We start from the raw sequence: 18,739 nt of genomic DNA, 5'->3' as shown, positions 1-18,739 counted from the left end.
TACATCCTTGTACACCTAGATTAAGCAACCAGCTATTAGGAGGCTTTTCCCTTGAGGAGTTATTAGTACTTAAGCCATCCTCAAAGTTCTCACTCAATTTATGACCAGCCTAGGCTTTCCTACGGAAATACGTATGGACCAGGCCAGCAGCTTCATGTCCAAGCAAATGAGTGGCAGGAAAGACGTCATGAAGATCAAGACCCTGAGAACATCATTGTATCATCCTCAGAATGGCAGTCAGGTTGATAGATTTAACCAAACCCTGAAGGTGCATCTTTAGAAAAGTGGTCGCCGAGGATGGCAGGAACTGAACCCATGATTTAATACCATGGTTTAATTTTGCGGTAAGAAAGGTGCCATATTCATCCACTTCATTATCTCCTTTCGGGTTGATGTCAGGCCGGAACCCACAGGATGTACTTGATATTATGAGAGTAAAGGTGGAAAGGCACAATAGCCAACAGATCAGCGATCACTCCATGGTAGAAAACACCCAATAATACATGGAAAAGGTATGAAGCCTACTAAGAACTCCTCTTCAAGCAGTCGAGGATCACAGGAAAAAGCCTGCACAATAGAAATGCTAAGCTACAAATGTTTCAGGTAAGGGACAAAGTAATGGTGTTATTCCCCTCCACCCAGAGCAAGTTACAGGGTAGATGGTATTGACCACATGCCATCATTGAGGTCGTGTGCTACCTTGCATATGAAATTCATCTGGCTGATAGAAGAAAACCATCCAGCTGTATCACATCAACACGTTAAAAGCCTGGCGAGAAAACAGCAACCCACATTTGCTGCCCCTGTATGAGAACAACATCAAGGACACCACTACAAACTCAAATTCACAGGGTCCCAGTTCCGCCATATCTTCCTGCCTCCAGCCTCAGAAAACAAACTGGAAAAATTGTGGGAGAGCTATCCCAAAGTATGCTCCCCAAAACCAGGAAGAGTGCAAGGGGTAATACACACAATCCAAATTACACTCTGAATAGTAATCTGGTTGAAACTGTATTGTCTACCCGAGGCCAGGAATGCAATGGATTTTCTTTTCCATTTTTCTTCCAATAATATATATTTTAGTACCCGGAAGGTGCTGAAAACCTTAGGGGTGGCGTCCTAACACACTCTTTTGGTGGGTCACCAATGTGTTGCCTTCAGAGTTCACTTGTAAGGAAAGTTACACATTGTTATCTTAATATGCATTTATACTGCACTAAATAACCACCATAGCTGCAATCTCCCAGGTTTGTCTGTGGAGAGGCTGACTGTGCCCCCTGTCAAGGGTATCCAGACCTTGGTCTGCTGCAAGAAATAAAATGAGCCTGGTGATAACCTTTTGGCTCACTGCCTGATATTCATTGTTTTGGGTGTCATTTGTAGGTGACTTCTCGCGTGGATTATCTTTCTTGTTGACTCAGGATCACATGCTGGTGAAAACTTATGAAATATGGTTCTCCCCTGAAGAAAGTTCTAGCATTTAAAAGCCTGAAGAACTGAAACATGTCGCAATATGTTGATAATCGACACATTGTTTAAATGTCTAGCGGATGTTAAATGTTGTGTATGTGAAATTTTTAATGTTGTAAACAAGTTTTGTGGTATATGTTCCCAATAGATTGGTGTTATACCCACCATGTGGGTCATAAATCTTGGGTTACAGGAATGTTTTATAACAAGTTGGTACAACAATGTTTTATTGGGTATTGAATATAAAAATTAAAAAGATTTAATGTAAAAAAAAGTTCTGTTATAATCCTAGTCCATTTTGTCAGGACTTAAAGGTATGGGTGATTATTGGTCATCCTTTTTCAGACAGATGAGCATTCCAACTATCTAAGGTTTCATACCTGATCTCCTTTGCATCTCTATTGTTTCCAGACATCGCTCGCTGGCAATTCAAGTGCAGATAGAATTTAAATGGCTCTCCATTTACATTGAAGTGATTTATGATCCAAACATCTGGAGAAGAGCACACATTCATCAACCTATGTTCATGAAAGGATCTCGTCCTACAAGCCCCTATTGTACATTAAGCACAAGTAGCTGTAAAATCCTTAGAATTGCAAGGATTGCAATTCTTGAATGACAATCCTACAAATGCTATTCACAAAGTGTTGTATCACATGGCATTCAGATGATGGATTTAGCTCGCTATCAATATGATTTGATGTGTTTAATCTCCTCTAAGACCTGGTTGCATAGAAATGGTTTTGAGCACTCTGTAAATAAGTGTATTTTTTTGGAGATGTTTTCAGTTTGTTGTGGATGATAAAAATGTCTCCAAAGAGCTGTAGAATATTTCATAGCTAATACAAATTAGTCTTAAAATTAATAAAATGAGAAAGGCCTTCCTGACAAGAGCTAAAGAAATGGCATGTATCACCATTGGCGCTTTTTGGGGCTTTCAGTCTCTTGCTAACGGTCATGTTTAAAAAGGGTGTGGATTAGAGTGCACACTCTACTTGCCATCATGTCCAAACACGAAGGACATGAAGCATAGCTCGTGTCAGTGCATTACAAAGTTATCCATGCATGCCAAAATAGAGTTAATTTACATCATTTGTTTTAAAAATACAGAGTGCCATGGTATTGGACTTTCGACAAATTTAAAATCGGTGATCAGCATGGCCATCACAAATAAAACTTTCAGAATCAATATAAATCCCAAAAGCAATGTACATAAAATCATGATCTACATAAAAATCAGACTGCTTACATAAAGAATTTTTTTCCTAAGTAGCCAAACCTGGTAAATGTAGCTTGAAAATGCAAAAACCACCAGATTACCAACTGAATTTATAGACCATGATAGAACCTCATGTAAATGCCTAGTATTACATTTCAGCAGGAGTAGTTTGAGATCTTTTTCTGAGTTCCATGTAATATGGTCAGATCAACAAGAAGTACACAATGTCTTCCCTGCTCGAAGTACAAACAAGACAAATCTCTGATTCAGTCGCACTCCATTTGGATAGCACCACGCTTAAGGTGAACAGTCTCGGCCAGGGTATTTCATATACAGTGATCTCACCAGAGGTGTAGTTATGTTATCCAGCTGATCTTTGCAGCTGTGGTGGTCGCGCGCTTGTGCTGATGATGTCATATTATGCTAGTTACTGTGCTCCCCATGTATCCCCATCACATGCCATACTCCTTTCACCCAACGCGTTTCAATAAAGATTTCTTTTATATTTTTATATTAATTTGGAATGGGGTTTAATGCCTCACATACCCGCTTCATTAAGCACAAACAGTTGCGATTGCTCTTGAAAACATCATGCAAAATTCTGTTTGTTGGTGTAAAATTAAAGGTGTACTGGTAGGAGATGCAGTCATTCTAGTGTTCTATTGACTGTAATACAATGAGTTGTACTTCATAAATGTAGTTGTTAAATCATTTTATGTTTTAGAACTCAGTTTGAGTAAAATATGTGGTGTGGTGGCTATTAATTCCCTAATCCAATGCTATCAGGTGAGCAGAATTTCCTTTGAAAACCTTTTTGTGTAGCCAATATATATAATTGTCCCCACCATCAATTAATCATTTTCACTGTCCTTTCCCCAGGACCTGTTTAGAGGAAGACTTTGAGCTCCCTCTATACTAACTAACTGAATACCATCTTCAATCTCATTATACTCCTACTTTATGTAAAGATGAATACTACTAAAGATCAGTCCTACAAATGTATTTAACACTTAGATATCATTGAGGATTACCACTACTATGTACGGACCCTGAGTTAAACGGACGGCACAGAGTAAATGATATTGGCGTTAAACGTCAAAACATGTTATTCAACTGTATCATTCTCCAGCATTGGATCTTTCATGGATTCACATGCTTTGAATATTCCCCGTCATCAGGCTGGGAATCCCCGGTACATTATTTAGACCCTTTCCCGTAGGAAAACTTTTTCGACGCTTATGCGTCCTATCCACCTCGTTTTGTATCATGCGTGCCCGTACCGTCAGGACGTCATGATATAAATACAGGCCCCGCCCCTGCGCTCCCTCAGATTTCAACCGTCTTTCAAGTAGTGGGATCCTCGCGTTTACTACTAGTGAAAACTAGGTTGTTCTTGTCTGTTTCGCGTCAGCGAAGTTCAAATTCTGTAGAATTATGTCTGGAAAGGCGTTATTTCGCCCGTGTGCAACCTGTGGCCTCAAAAAGGTTTATGAAGGAGACGGCCACATGGACTGTATCTACTGTCTCCACCCGCACCACACGGCGGATACATGTGAGATATGCTAGGGTTTCTCCCAAAAAACCCTTAAGGACCGTAAAAGAAGGCTGGTCGACTGGCTTAATGACGGAGCGGGTGCCTACCCGGCTTCGGAAGTTGGCTCCACGGCCTCCAGGAGCAAGTCGGAGCCTCCATCGAAGAAGGTGCGGCCAGCAGAAATTCGCGCTGAGGACAAGCATAAGGGGAAACATGCTGGATCCTCCTCATCACATAAAAAGCCCTCCTCCTCCTCATCATCTAAAACGGAGAGGCTAGCGCTGTCTAAATCCTCCTCAGGGGACCGTCCCAGGTCTTCCGTGAGTCGAGAAGCTTCAGCCGGGAAGTCGGCATCGAAATCGACGACGAAGTCTAAGGGCTCGACGGCGACGACTTGCTCGTCGACCTCGGTGTCATTGACGATGCCTATTACCGTTCAAGCAGCAGCGGTTGGGATTCCTTCGTCGACGGAGACTCAGTCTATGGCTTGGCTGCCTGAGGTCTATGACCCGATCCCCCCTGAGGTCTTACTGCAGCCAGACGCGGCCTGCTCGGCGGAAGGGGAAGGCGACGTGGTTCTGCAGCCATCGGATTTAGGCTTACAGCCTTCCACGTCGACGACGTCGGCGACGAGTGCGAGCGGGGGTATGGTACCTATTTCATCCACGTTACTGACCCCCCCAGACGGTTTTGTCTCTGGATGTGCTTAATACTCTTCAGAAGCTACTACAGCGGCTGGATACACAGTTCCCTCAGCCTGGGACGTCATCGTCACTTTTGTCTGTTCCTTCCGTCGACGAGCAAACTTGTACGGCTCGCTCGACGACGAAACACCCATCGGCTCCCCAGGCGGTGAAAGATCGTCCTTGAGCTCAGGAGGAGGGTGAGTTGTCGGAGTCCGACTCTATACGGGATGACTCGTGGTCAGACATCTCCCTGTCACCTTCGAGGGACCCGACATGGAATTCGGATGTAGAATTGGAGTCTACGAGGAGCCAGACACAGCCATCTCCCCCTGATGATGTGGGAGCCTTCCATGCAATGATGGGGAAAGCGTGTTCCGAATTCGGCTTGATTCCTGAGGAGCAGAGGAAAGACTGTTTCCTTTTTGACCATATGGGTCAAAGGAGAAAATCGGTATTTGCCATCCCAATCCTTGACCACGTGTGGCAAGAAGGTCTCAAGACGATGCGCCATCCGTTCTCGGAACCAGCAATAAAGGGACGGATCGAGAAAAAGTTTAAAGCTCCGGAATCCACTCCAAAATGTCTAACATCACAGCCTCTGTCTGACTCGGTGGTGTCGGCGGCAGCGGCTAGGAAGGCCAGGGTCCAGCAAAAATGTTCAACGCCACCGGAAAGCGAGGCTAGGAGGCAGGACGCCTTTGGAAAGAAGGTGCTCTCGGTCGGAGCGACGACAGTAAGAGCAGCCAATTCCTTAGCGATCGTGTCAAGATATGATAGGGAAATGTGGCACAAATTAGCCCCTATCCTAGAACACCTGCCAGACGAACACCGAAAAGCAGCTATGTTACTGGTGCGGGACGGCGAAGAGGCCTCGAACCACGCTATTAATATCGCAGTTGACCTAGCTGAGTCTGGTTTCAAACAAATCAACCATGGAGTAGTGCTTCGTCGACAAGCGTGGCTCAAATGTACTACTTTCCGTCCTGAAGTACAGTACAAAGTCCTGGACATGCCATGCGAAGGGGAACACCTGTTTGGAGAAAAGGTGGATGAAGCGCTGAAAGGGATGAAAGAAGACACAGATACTGCTAGGTCCCTCGGCGCCCTTCAAACGGGTAGAAATTTTCGCTCTTTTCGCCCCTTCAGAGGGGCTTCTGGAAACTCCCGCTTTGGAGCTTCGAGGGACCGTGGATTTAACAGGCCCTCGTACTCTTCACAAGGGTTCAGACGAGCGTCCCAGTTGGCACGAAGAAGCAGGGACTATCAAGCCTCCAGGCGGCGAGGCTCAGGTCCGTCGTCAACGAAGAACAAGCAAACCAGCAACCAATGACGGCCTTCGGAACGTCCTGGGGGGTCGAGTCTCTCATCACTTCGACCGATGGAAATGCATCACCAAAGATCGATGGGTCCTAGACACGATTCGCATGGGTCATGCGCTGCAATTCAAAGACAAGCCTCCGCGTCTTCCGCCTTTACTCTCGACACAGCCCCACCTCCAAATCCTACGACAAGAGGCGGCGCTTATGTTGCGAAAAGGGGCGGTAGAGAGAGTTCCTGTGGCACAGGAAGGACAAGGAGTTTATTCCAGGTTCTTTGTTGTCAAAAAGCCAAACGGCAAATGGAGGCCCATTCTCGACCTGAGGGTACTCAACAAGTGGCTAAAGAGCCAAAAATTCAAAATGCTAAAACTCCAAGAGGTTATCAGATCGGTGCAACCCATGGACTATCTATCATCACTAGACCTTCAGGATGCTTATTTTCACATCCCAATACGCCCACGACACAGGAGATATTTAAGATTCGTCGTCGGGAGAAAGCATTTTCAGTTCAAGGTCCTCCCGTTCGGGCTCAAGTCCTCCCCCAGGACGTTCACCAAGTGCTTGGCCCCTATAGCGGCCCATTTAAGGAAGGATGGTCATCATGTCTATCCATATCTAGACGACTGGCTAGTCAGAGGGTCATCCAAGGAACAAACACGAGACAGTCTACGAGCCACAATGTCCATTTTACAGGAACTGGGCTTCGCAATAAACTTCAACAAGTCCTCAGTAGAGCCTTCGAGGACCTTGGTCTTTCTAGGAGCGGAGTTTCATACACACACAAGCCTGGTGAAACCATCCAGCGAAAGAATTCAAAAACTTCAATACAAGGCGTCGGAATGGAGAGGCGGTACCAAGGTCTCTGTGCGCAAGTACATGTCCCTGCTAGGGACCATGTCGTCCTGCATTCCGTTAATAAACAACTGCCGTCTGTTTATTAGGCCTTGCCAGGAATTTCTAGCGGACCGTTGGGCGCAGAGCAGAGGTCGCTGGTCCGACAGACTGGTCGTCGACGAACAACTAGTTCAAGCACTCGGCTGGTGGAAAGTGTCTACTCATCTAACGAAAGGGATGCCTCTACTGGAACCAGAGTTCCAAAAGACGGTGGTGACGGATGCATCGCTGAGCGGATGGGGAGCTCATCTGGATACGTTACAGGTACAAGGCCAGTGGTCTTTGCAGGAGTCCTCCCTGCACATCAACCTGCTAGAACTGAGAGCAGTGCGATGGGCTCTGAAGTCTTTTCTTCCGCTACTGAGGGACTCGGTGGTGCGTGTCATGACGGACAACACCACGACGATGTTCTACTTGAGGAAACAAGGAGGGACACGTTCCAGGTCCCTATCGACGGAGGCACAGAAAATCTGGCATTGGGCCCTGCAACACAACATGCAAATCTTAGCGTTTCACCTACCAGGAGTGAAAAACGTGGAAGCCGATGCCCTCAGCAGAGAAATGAACGAAGTTCACGAATGGGTGCTGAACGACCAACAACTTCAACTGGTATTCAAGGAATGGGGACACCCTTCCATAGACCTGTTTGCAACGAAGAACAACAAGAAATGCCATCAGTACGCAAGCAGATGGCCTCAGCAGGGCTCACTGGGGGATGCGTTCTCGTTCCCATGGACGAACAAATTCCTGTACGCATTTCCTCCTTTTCCCCTTGTCCGGAGGACGTTGCAATGGATCCTCAGGTACCCATGTCGGGTAATTCTGGTGGCCCCATACTGGGCCAGACAGGTGTGGTTTTCAGACCTACTACACTTAGCGGCGTCGGAACCGATGAGATTCCAGAAGACCCCCGACCTTCTGTCTCGACAGGAGGGTGTCGTTTGGCATCACGACCCGGACAGCCTCAAGTTGACGGCCTGGCTCCTGACTTCGCCGAATTTGGTCGGCTAACGATTCCGGAGGACTGTCGACGTATCCTGCAAGCGGCAAGAGCACCTTCCACAAACGCCTCATACGCGTACAAATGGAAAAGTTTCTGTCAATGGTGTGAGGATCAACCAGGTTTAGCCCCGCAATCGATTAAGCCGGAACAGCTCCTTCCATACTTGCTGTTATTAGCTCAAAAGGGCCTGTCAGTGTCGTCAATAAAAGTACACCTAGCAGCCATTTCCAGGTTTACTCGTCGACGGCACTCGGCACCATTGTTCAGCGACCGCCTGATTAAGCACTTCCTTAAAGGCCTCTTTCGGAGTTTCCCTCCAGAGAAGAAATTTCCACCGGAGTGGAGCCTCAATCTGGTCTTAACGTCTCTTATGAAACCTCCTTTTGAGCCAATGTCATCATCGTCTCTAAAGTTTCTGTCGTGGAAATTGGCCTTCCTGGTGGCCATCACTTCAGCCCGACGTATTTCAGAAGTTCAGGCTCTAATGGTGGACCCACCATACTTACGATTTTTCAAGACCAAGGTAGTCCTAGCCACTAACCCACAGTTCATACCAAAAGCTCCTTCAGTGTTTCATAAACATTCTTCTATCGTGTTGCCTACGTTTTTTCCGGAGCCATGCTCGGGAGCGGAGCGAGTGCTACACACACTGGATGTAAAAAGGGCTCTCAAGTTTTATCTTCATCGTACGCAACCGTTCAGAGAAACGAGACAGCTGTTCGTGGCCTATGGTGTGGGTGCTAGAGGAAAAGCCATTTCAAAGCAAGGACTATCAAGATGGGTGTCATCTACCATTTCGTACTGCCATTCCAGGGCAGGGAAGCCTCTTCTACGACGGCCAAGAGCTCATTCAACTAGAGCAGCGGCATCGTCGACGGCACTGTGGGCCGGAGTCCCTCTAGGGGACATATGCATGGCGGCTACCTGGGCGGCTACACACACCTTTACCCGCCATTACTGCCTGTCGCAGCAACATGCCGAAGACACCCGGATGGGACAGGCAGTGCTTCGACACCTATTCCAATAAGGTAAGCCCCGGCTGCGGGGTTGCATCCTGTGGAATTTATGACTGTATGTGGTTCGTTTTCCTATGTTAACTATTACTGATGTATACATAATCATAGGGAACGGCCTTTGTGAAAAAAGTATATGGGTTTGCATGCACGCCTCCTCTTGGGGGTGGTACTGCTATGTAATCTATTCAAAGCATGTGAATCCATGAAAGATCCAATGCTGGAGAAGGGAATAGTTTCTTACCTGTAACTCCATTTCTCCAGCATTGGTATCTTTCATGGATTCACATGCGCCCACCTGCCTCCCCTGATCATGCAAACCGGTTTCCCCACTACTTTGGGGGCCGAAATCTGAGGGAGCGCGGGGGCGGGGCCTGTATTTATATCATGACGTCCTGACGGTACGGGCACGCATGATACAAAACGAGGTGGATAGGACGCATAAGCGTCGAAAAAGTTTTCCTACGGGAAAGGGTCTATATAATGTACCGGGGATTCCCAGCCTGACGACGGGGAATATTCAAAGCATGTGAATCCATGAAAGATACCAATGCTGGAGAAATGGAGTTACAGGTAAGAAACTATTCCCTTCTTTTTTATTAATCTGTCCAATTGTGAAGTGGGACCTTATGTACACACCTCCCAATTGATTTGTTTTTTGGCTGTATGGTTTACTGATTAAGCAATGGTTGCCATTTTGGATTTCTGTATGAGAATGTTCGTTAAATGCATGTCTGTGATACGTATCAATTTTCTGAATAAATGTTCTAACACTTGTTTGTCTTTTTGGCACTCAAATGTCTTTCACATGATATTTGTATCACTATATTTGATCAAAATATTTTTTCTTCATATTACTATCACTTCATTCTTTTGTATTGAACACAAAACATGTTTGTGGAAGTTATTGTACATTATTTCTTAAATAATTGGTAAGGAACATATGTGCTTTTATATACCGGGTATGTGATGCCGCCTCTGCTTCACATTTTGGTGAATTGATATCCCGGTGTGCTTGACCCCCCCCAACCTCCGTACATGCCACACTATTGTTTGCGCCCTCCATTTGGCGTCCTGCTTTCCTATGGGCTACCTCTGTGCTCTGCCGTGCTCCAGTCCTCCAATGCAGAAGCTCGCCTCCTCCGTTAGATGCCCCCCTCTGATCCATCTGTCCCCTCTCTTTGCGCAATGCACCCCGACCCTTAATTTTTGGCTGCTGTCATTCTTTGCCGACATCCCTGCTCTTAACACCGCACCCCAATATGTGCCCCTGGAGCTCATTTTGTGCTATGCCCCTTTGTCTCTCTTCCGCCCCTCACCGTACTCGAGTCAACAACTGTACTCTGCATCACTAGCCCCCGTGCTCTGCTGGCCATAAAAACACTATCCTGTTTATTCATGTTTTATTATCTAATTGAGTATATTAAACCCATAGTGTACATTCAGGAAAAAACTATTCTATAAAAGGTCAAAAACCACAACCCGGCAAAAGATAAAATCAGAATAACTTATCCTAATAGATCAGTACTTAAAATGTGCCCCCACATATGAAGTGGATCCACCCACACGGAAGCTTGGACTCTTTTTTTGGGATAGGAAGATTGCAACGCGGCAGAATTTGGCCACTAATAAATGTGGGGGGCTACGGGGTGATCGTGATAATAAATACCACGGGTGGTTGCCGGAGGAAGGGGGGAGGTCTCCCCGCATATATTTGCATCCAAATCGAATTGGAGAAAAAAGAAAATGGACTAAATCATATTCGATACATTCTTTTCGATGTAATCTCATAGAACTCTTGTTTACTATGTTGATTGACTGTTAAAATTGTCTTTCCAAGCTCATTTACAAGATCACACACAAAACGCAAGTGTCGCCGTGCCTCGCTTTCAGAAAGGGTGTGCAGATAATGCGAAACATAAGAAACAGTCACCTAAATGCTCCACCTCTGACAAGGATTAACATATTTAGTCTGACACTTTCGCAATCCCCTTAAGTTAAGTCCTTTCTCTATGTTAGGGCCTTTAAGAAGTCTGGATTCTAAGGGCCCGATTCTTAAGTGGCTGTTAACTACCGACAATCTCGTAAAAATTTGCAACAACATTTTCGGTAATAATAAACACCTATTCTGAAGGTGGCGCATTCTTCCGAAGTCGGTAGCAATGCATCCCGTTCGGAATATATGTGGCGGTTGCTAGGATGGGTGGGAAATCGGCCTAGCAACCACCACATTCGTTACCTGCCACTTAAGACAGGTATTCTTGTGGCACTCCTCCACTTTTAAATGTGCGCTAAAGTGGCGCACATATATGGCACCATTTCGGTGCCGTATTGTACTGCCACAGGAAGCCGGGACGCCTTCTTACTAATTCACAAAATTTTACCTGTGTGCCGATGCCCTTCTGCCTTTCTATACCTTACTATATCCTTTCTTTTTAATTGATTTCCTTGCGTTTTGGTAAATTCGAATCCTAGTGGGTTTTTAACAACTCTCCACCCCCATTCTGCATTGCGTTTCTGTGCTTTTGGAAATCCGAATCCTGATGTGTTTTTAACAACTCTTCATCTCTTCAACCCCACAGGGCAGGTCCAAAATGTATGTAAATATGAAGGGGTCACGGCAGCACTTTTATAAAATAACGATTGTCATTATTTTACAAAAGTGCTGCAGAGATTTCTGCATTGCGCCCGTTGTGCCCAAAAACAGGCGCAATGACCACGGTGCACTGTCGGGCACTACGAGGACGGCCCGGCCCTCTTGAGAATAATGGTGGAGCGTGGGCGTCCTGATTTTGCGCAGTGATTCGTGCTCTTTAGCACGCTCACTGTGCTAACTTGAGAATAGGGCGCTCAGCATGCAACTCCAACTTTCGACTTTAAAGAAAAAAAGGCCGCAATCACTTCACCTGGCATGCCACCACACATCCTTTGTTCGTCATGATTACAGTATTGGAGATATTGTCGATCACGAGTTGAACATTTGCACGAGCGGGAAGACATTTTATATGTGAAGAGAGGCATCATTCAATTAGAAAAAAAAGCACAGCCTGGTGTCTTGCGTCCCTACCTCTAACCCCTGCCCCCTTGCCTTGACTGGCACAATATATTCTACAGCGAAGGAGGATGAGCGCATTTCTTGATTGTGTTTCTCTTCATAAGCTTGACATTTTGCTGGAAGGTTGCACTTTGCTTCAATTTAGGATTGTCGAATCTGGTTATGATGACTGTGTAAAACATTTTGAGTTGATTGCAGGCTACTTGGGGCGCCTGCCTTTTATTGATATGTCTTGAAATGGCCTACAGCGGCGACATCGGTCAATAGAGTAGCTCCAGCGATACGCAGACCTGAAAGAAATGTGTGGGGATCCGTTCGAGGAGGATTGTGCGCAGACCTGAAAGTAATGTGTGGGGATCCGTTCGAAGACGATTGTACGTTGACCTGAAAGAAATGTGTGAAGATGCATTCAAGGAGGATTGTACGTAGACCTGAAAGAAATGTGTGGGGATACATTGGAGGAGGATTGTACGTAGACATGAGAGAAATGTGTGGGGATACATTCAAGGAGGGTTGTACGTAGATCTGAAAGAAATGTGTGGGGATACATTGAAGGAGGATTGTACGTAGACATGACAGAAATGTGTGGGGATACATTGAAGGAGGATTGTACGTAGACATGACAGAAATGTGTGGGGATACATTGAAGGAGGATTGTACGTAGACATGACAGAAATGTGTGGGGATACATTCAAGGAAGGTTGTACGTAGATCTGAAAGAAATGTGTGGGGATACATTCAAGGGGGGTTGTACGTAGATCTGAAAGAAATGTGTGGGGATACATTGAAGGAGGATTGTACGTAGACATGACAGAAATGTGTGGGGATACATTGAAGGAGGATTGTACGTAGACATGACAGAAATGTGTGGGGATACATTGAAGGAGGACTGTACGTAGACATGACAGAAATGTGTGGGGATACATTCAAGGAGGGTTGTACGTAGATCTGAAAGAAATGTGTGGGGATACATTGAAGGAGGATTGTACGTAGACATGACAGAAATGTGTGGGGATACATTGAAGGAGGATTGTACGTAGACATTACAGAAATGTGTGGGGATACATTGAAGGAGGATTGTACGTAGACATGACAGAAATGTGTGGGGATACATTGAAGGAGGATTGTACGTAGACATGACAGAAATGTGTGGGGATACATTGAAGGAGGATTGTACGTAGACATGACAGAAATGTGTGGGGATACATTGAAGGAGGATTGTACGTAGACATTACAGAAATGTGTGGGGATGCATTGAAGGAGGATTGTACGTAGACATGATAGAAATGTGTGGGGATACATTGAAGGAGGATTGTAGGTAGACATGACAGAAATGTGTGGGGATACATTGAAGGAGGATTGTACGTAGACATGACAGAAATGTGTGGGGATACATTCAAGGAGGGTTGTACGTAGATCTGAAAGAAATGTGTGGGGATACATTGAAGGAGGATTGTACGTAGACATGACAGAAATGTGTGGGGATACATTGAAGGAGGATTGTACATAGACATTACAGAAATGTGTGGGGGTACATTGAAGGAGGATTGTGCGTAGACATGACGGAAATGTGTGGGGATACATTCAAGGAGGGTTATTTTCTGTTATAGTTATCGTAGTTGAAAAGTGGTAATAAAACAATGGGAGATCAACTTACAAAAAAAAAATGGAAAAATGAGTTATAAAAGGGGTAATAAGTTAGAACATTCATGGACTGTCTTTACATGATGTGTTCCACTTAAAGTCCCCCTCACCACCTCCTAAAGAAGAAAAAGTGCACCAAATCTGGTGCCGGGATAATGGTCCAGGTGATGCGTTCATAGCAAACCCCAAGTGGCTGTTGTGTAAACTGAATGGATATGATAGTGAAGGGCTTTGAAACTAGAATGTGGATATAGAAGACATGTACAACCCCCTTTGGGATCGATTCCGTATCCCTGATCACATGATCTACAACTACGCGCAAGTCACCTTTGCCAACTATACGCAATTTCTTATGACCTGATCTGTGGTGTGAGGCACTAACTATTGTTTTTTTTTATCTTTGAAAACCATAACATGTTAAGATTCTGCAGGATTTATTTGCAGATGTAGAACCACACTTTGCCTTGCAGATCCGCCCCTTATGTCCACCAGGTGGGGTAAAAGTTTCTCCCTTCCAGGTACTTACCGCTGCCGGCACAAGAGCCCAGCCCCATTCAGAATAGTTGATGAAAGAGGCAGGTAGCTGCACCCAAAACACGAAATTGCCTTTCTGATATCGAAATCGGTACCAAATATGCTCTCCCACTTAGTTAGGGCTTGGTTTGTGGCATCAATTTTAGTCGCCTTAAACTTTCATGTCGCTGCCTTTTTATACACCCGACTAGACGTAAAAGGCTGGTAGAGATCTGGAGGCTTGGTCTCGCTCTATCGTTTCAATATGATACCCTGTGCTGGAAATGGAACATCTCTACTCTGGGAGCCTCCGCGTTCCTGGTGGGCAGGAAGAGGCCTCAGTGATGTGGTCGGGGCCGAGGAGCAGAAGCCCCAACCCAGGTCCAGCAGTCATGGTCTTCCCAAGGAACCCAATTCTGGCGATTTACATAAAGGCACAAAGCATTCTGGGAACGTTAGAATGAAGACCGAATGTTTTATTGGAAATATGTCTTTATAGAATAGTTTCATTCTTGAATCGCTGAGCAAGTAATGTAAGCTGGGTGGTCTGCTCTTTTATAATTTGTCACAATACTCACCATAACAGGAAAATGTCTTTAATTCACAAAACACAACCTCATTTGGGCAGCCTGTCAATGGCTGAGGCTTTGGTTGCTTCTGCACAGAGCTGTACATTATTCACCCTGTCTGTAAGCACAGTCTCCTGAAGCTCTGCTTATGGGTGAGAGAGGGAACCCTAGCTCAAGAGTAGATATTGGAGACTGCAGGGATAGGTGGTCCTGTGGGTTTGGGCCTGGGGCCTCCATGGAATGGCACCCTGTCACAACAAACTGGCCAGTACAGCTCCAACTTGTGTCGACCCATTTTCTTCCCTTGGTGGCACTGCACTACTGGGATAGTAACTGCTACATTATAAATGGTACCTGGTAAATTGCCACTACCAATGCATTCTAAATCCAAGTTGATGGTATGTGCAATGCCGTGAAATGGATGACCGTGATGGAACGGTGGATGCTATTCTGTACTTTTGTTGACCGGAGAATAACCATGTCTTGTAGGCTATGGTCTGTTTTTAGTTCAGCCACCCTTGAAAATGAACTTTGAGCGTGAAATTAAGGATTCTAGAAGCACCTGGTTTGTACATTTCTGTGCACGTTTTGATGAATGGTTAGGCAGCCAAATCAATGCATATTTTGACTTTGACGCGCACAAATTGAGCTGAGTTGACCTCTTGTATTTTTCATAAATCGTAAAAGATTGCGGTCACTGGAGCCGAAGTCCTCCATGTATAGTAATCACTTCTTATTGCACACAGGCTGGCACACGTCTTGCAGTTTCCTGGCCTGTGCAAAATAGGGTATATACACCAAATGTATTGACCTAAAATGCAGGTGTTTGTAAACTTTGACAACCAAAATAGTGATTGGTGGAAGGTTTCGAATAAATCTGTACTGGCAATGCTCTGGGCAACCTTCCACACCGCTGATTTTTAGCCCGTCTGTGCCATTGCAAAAGCGTTCCAGCCATATGCAAATCAGTGTGGTACTGCCACCAATGGTAGCAGCCCAGCCCGAACTGCTAGGCCAGGTACCCTCTGCACAGAAACGCAAGCAACCCCAGACATGTTTCAGCCTTGTTGGGCCTCCTCAGTGAGGTGCAGCTTGGTTCCCTATGGCGCAGAGAGCAAGGGACCCACGTCTGGGCATACCCTCTCTCAAATAGGGAGACAAACGACAACCAAAAAAGTGATGGGTGGAAGAATTTGAATAAATCTGAACCACTCTCCAGATGTTTTTGGACTATGATTGCCATAGTCCCTCGCCAGTGGCCATGCTGGCTAGGGTTGAAGGGAGCTGTACTTTGAGCAACTTGAGAGCCAAAGGTTGCAGATCTGAGACTAAATAACGAAACGTTGAGTTAGCTATGGCACGGTACATACGTGTGGGGTGCACCCAGACCTCAGCAGTGAGCACTTATACATATGAGATAGGTCAGAAAAAACTGTGGCTCTAGAGCTCTTGTTGCAACCAACATCTCCACTTAGTCTCAGTTTATGAAGTGTGATGTCACTGGGACATCACTCTTACAGCCCTGGACTTTAGATGAGTGAGTAACTAAACCATGCTGCCATTGTGTGTTCCACAATTGAACAATTTGCACTTTTGCAACTGATGCCAGTGACTTGGGAATAGGAAGCCACGGTTTTTCTTCCGCTCATCTTACACAATGACTATTTTCAGGCAAAAGAACTGCTGTAGGGTGTAGTGGCGAGGAGAGAACCCCTTAGCTCGTGCTCTTCCCTTGTAGGTTGTTTGGACAGATTGCTGCATTACACCTGACGTGATAAGGCGCACATTGCTCGTTCATTCGGGGCTCCGTGTCTCCCCTGGAGAACGCTAGCTGCCAAGGGGTGCATTTACTCAACCTTTCTACTATGCCTTATTTTAACGGAAAAACTGAGAACTAAGTTTATTTTATGGTAAAATGAAGTAATGGAAAAATGATCCAGCAGTGAAATGTGTATATATGGTTATTCTCATGTTTGTTTATATTTTATTTATATTTTTGATGTATGTAAGCTAGCAGTTGTTACAGTAGCAGACACGTGTTTCGCGCATGTGCTCTTCCTCAATGCTTGCCTTCGTTTTTGGGTTGCAATTCTATTGGCCTCATTATACGGTAGGCGGTAAACCATGGTGCAAATAGCACCATGGTTGCCGCCGGTAACATACCGGTACCACCATGGAGGAAAGGGGAATTACCACCCCATTACAAGGTTGGCGGGGCGGCAATTCCCCCTTCCTCCATGGCCCTTCCCCATTCCCATTTTTGCCCCATAGGGCATAATGGGAATAGGGAAGGAGCTAATTACGGTACTGCAAATTGCGGTACCGTAATTAGCACCAAGGTCCGTTTGCGGTCCCAACTTTAACGGCTGGTCTACACCAGCCGTTAAGGTTGGTTGCCGCAAAGGGACTTCGTAGTAAGGCGGTAAGGGTTACCGGTCACCAGTATCCTTACCGGTCACCGTTAACCCTTACTGCCTTCCGTGTAATGAGGCCCTATATGTAGGTAGCAAAATTAACAAGGAGAAAGGAAACGCAATTTTAAATCAAATCATATTTCATGCGTACTATATAAATGTAGCCAAATTCAATCCAATCAAAAGAAAGAGAGGGTGAAAAGAGATAACATTCACACGTTTAAGAATATGAGGTGCCCTACCTTTCTTGGATAGTGACCAAGGTATAGCCATAAATGGTAGATTTCTCTTGGCTTTCATGCAATGTATTTATCTAGAAGATCTTCTCTACTGTGTAAACTTTAAAGAAAGCGTGCAGTTTCTTCTTTGATTTACACACGTCACTTGTACCTTAACATTACACAGTAGTGAAACCCAGGGTGGTGAATTTACATTGGTGGGACAAGTAATATGCACTGGTATTTTCCTGTCCGAGTGGTTAAATGTCTATTGAACGCTTTGTACTTTCTACGCAAGCTCACCTCACTGTTGTATCATGCACAAAGTTCCATTTTTGGTGCACGGTTTATATCTTTTCATCCTCATCGCCTTTCTGGTAACTATTTTTGTCTGCTTTCTTGCAGGAAATCTGTGAAGATCCACGACTCTTTGTGGATGGCATCAGCTCCCATGACTTGCACCAAGGCCAGGTTGGCAACTGTTGGTTCGTGGCTGCCAGTTCATCGCTGGCATCAAGAGAGTCCCTCTGGCAGAAGGTAAGGAAGCCCAAATCTGCAGAAGAGTTTCAGCCATCTCATAGTGAATGATGTTCAGCAGATCAACTCAAGTTAACTCCTTATTTTCCTCGGAGTGTCCTAAAAATGTTCAGATGCTCAACTTGGCTACAACAGGTCAGTGAAACCAAAGGTTGTGATGCTTCCTGAGGCTACTGGGAGTCAGAGGTGTAGCCAGGATTGTCTAACAAGTGGGCCTGAAGCTAATGTAGTTGGGCCCACCACAGAGACATTAACAGCTGTAAATACCCACACAGTGCTACGGAGTGGGCATTTACAGGTTGTGGTTAGGCTTTGCCCGCTCAGGCCCTACCCTGTCTACGCCTCTGTGACCTACTGGGGTCATCGCAGGGGATTTTGGCACCTAGCGTACAGACAACTTGAGGTTGAGCCCTACCCTCTCGTTCATTGTCGTCCATACTCCTGGCTTGATACGTTACCCTTAAAGTTCACTTCTTACCCCTTTCATTCATGCTGTAAAGAGGATAAATGTCTGTCATTTCAAGTGTAGCAGGGGCTGTCCATGATGAGGATACTTGTGTCCTAGACCCGGTACAGGCCACTTTTAGCAATAGCATCCACAGAGAACACATAATGACATTAGTATTGATGCAGAAGAAAGAGAAGTAGAAG

At 45.4% G+C, this 18,739-nt stretch overlaps 1 protein-coding gene across 1 annotated transcript in view; it reads left to right on the top strand.

Annotated features, from left to right (window-relative positions):
- Positions 1-18,739, top strand: part of CAPN5 (calpain 5) — an 820,088-nt gene that overhangs the window by 436,531 nt on the left and 364,818 nt on the right. Inside the window, exon 3 of the mRNA XM_069640007.1 lies at positions 17,957-18,088. Within this exon, the coding sequence (XP_069496108.1) occupies positions 17,957-18,088 (132 nt within the window). The remainder of the gene's footprint in view (positions 1-17,956; positions 18,089-18,739) is intronic.

This window comes from Ambystoma mexicanum, chromosome 7q (assembly GCF_040938575.1).
Source record: "Ambystoma mexicanum isolate Mex_15411 chromosome 7q, UKY_AmexF1_1, whole genome shotgun sequence".
Lineage (NCBI taxonomy): Eukaryota > Metazoa > Chordata > Amphibia > Caudata > Ambystomatidae > Ambystoma > Ambystoma mexicanum.
Note: the sequence above shows the minus strand (reverse complement) of the source record. Positions and strands in the feature narration are given on the sequence as shown.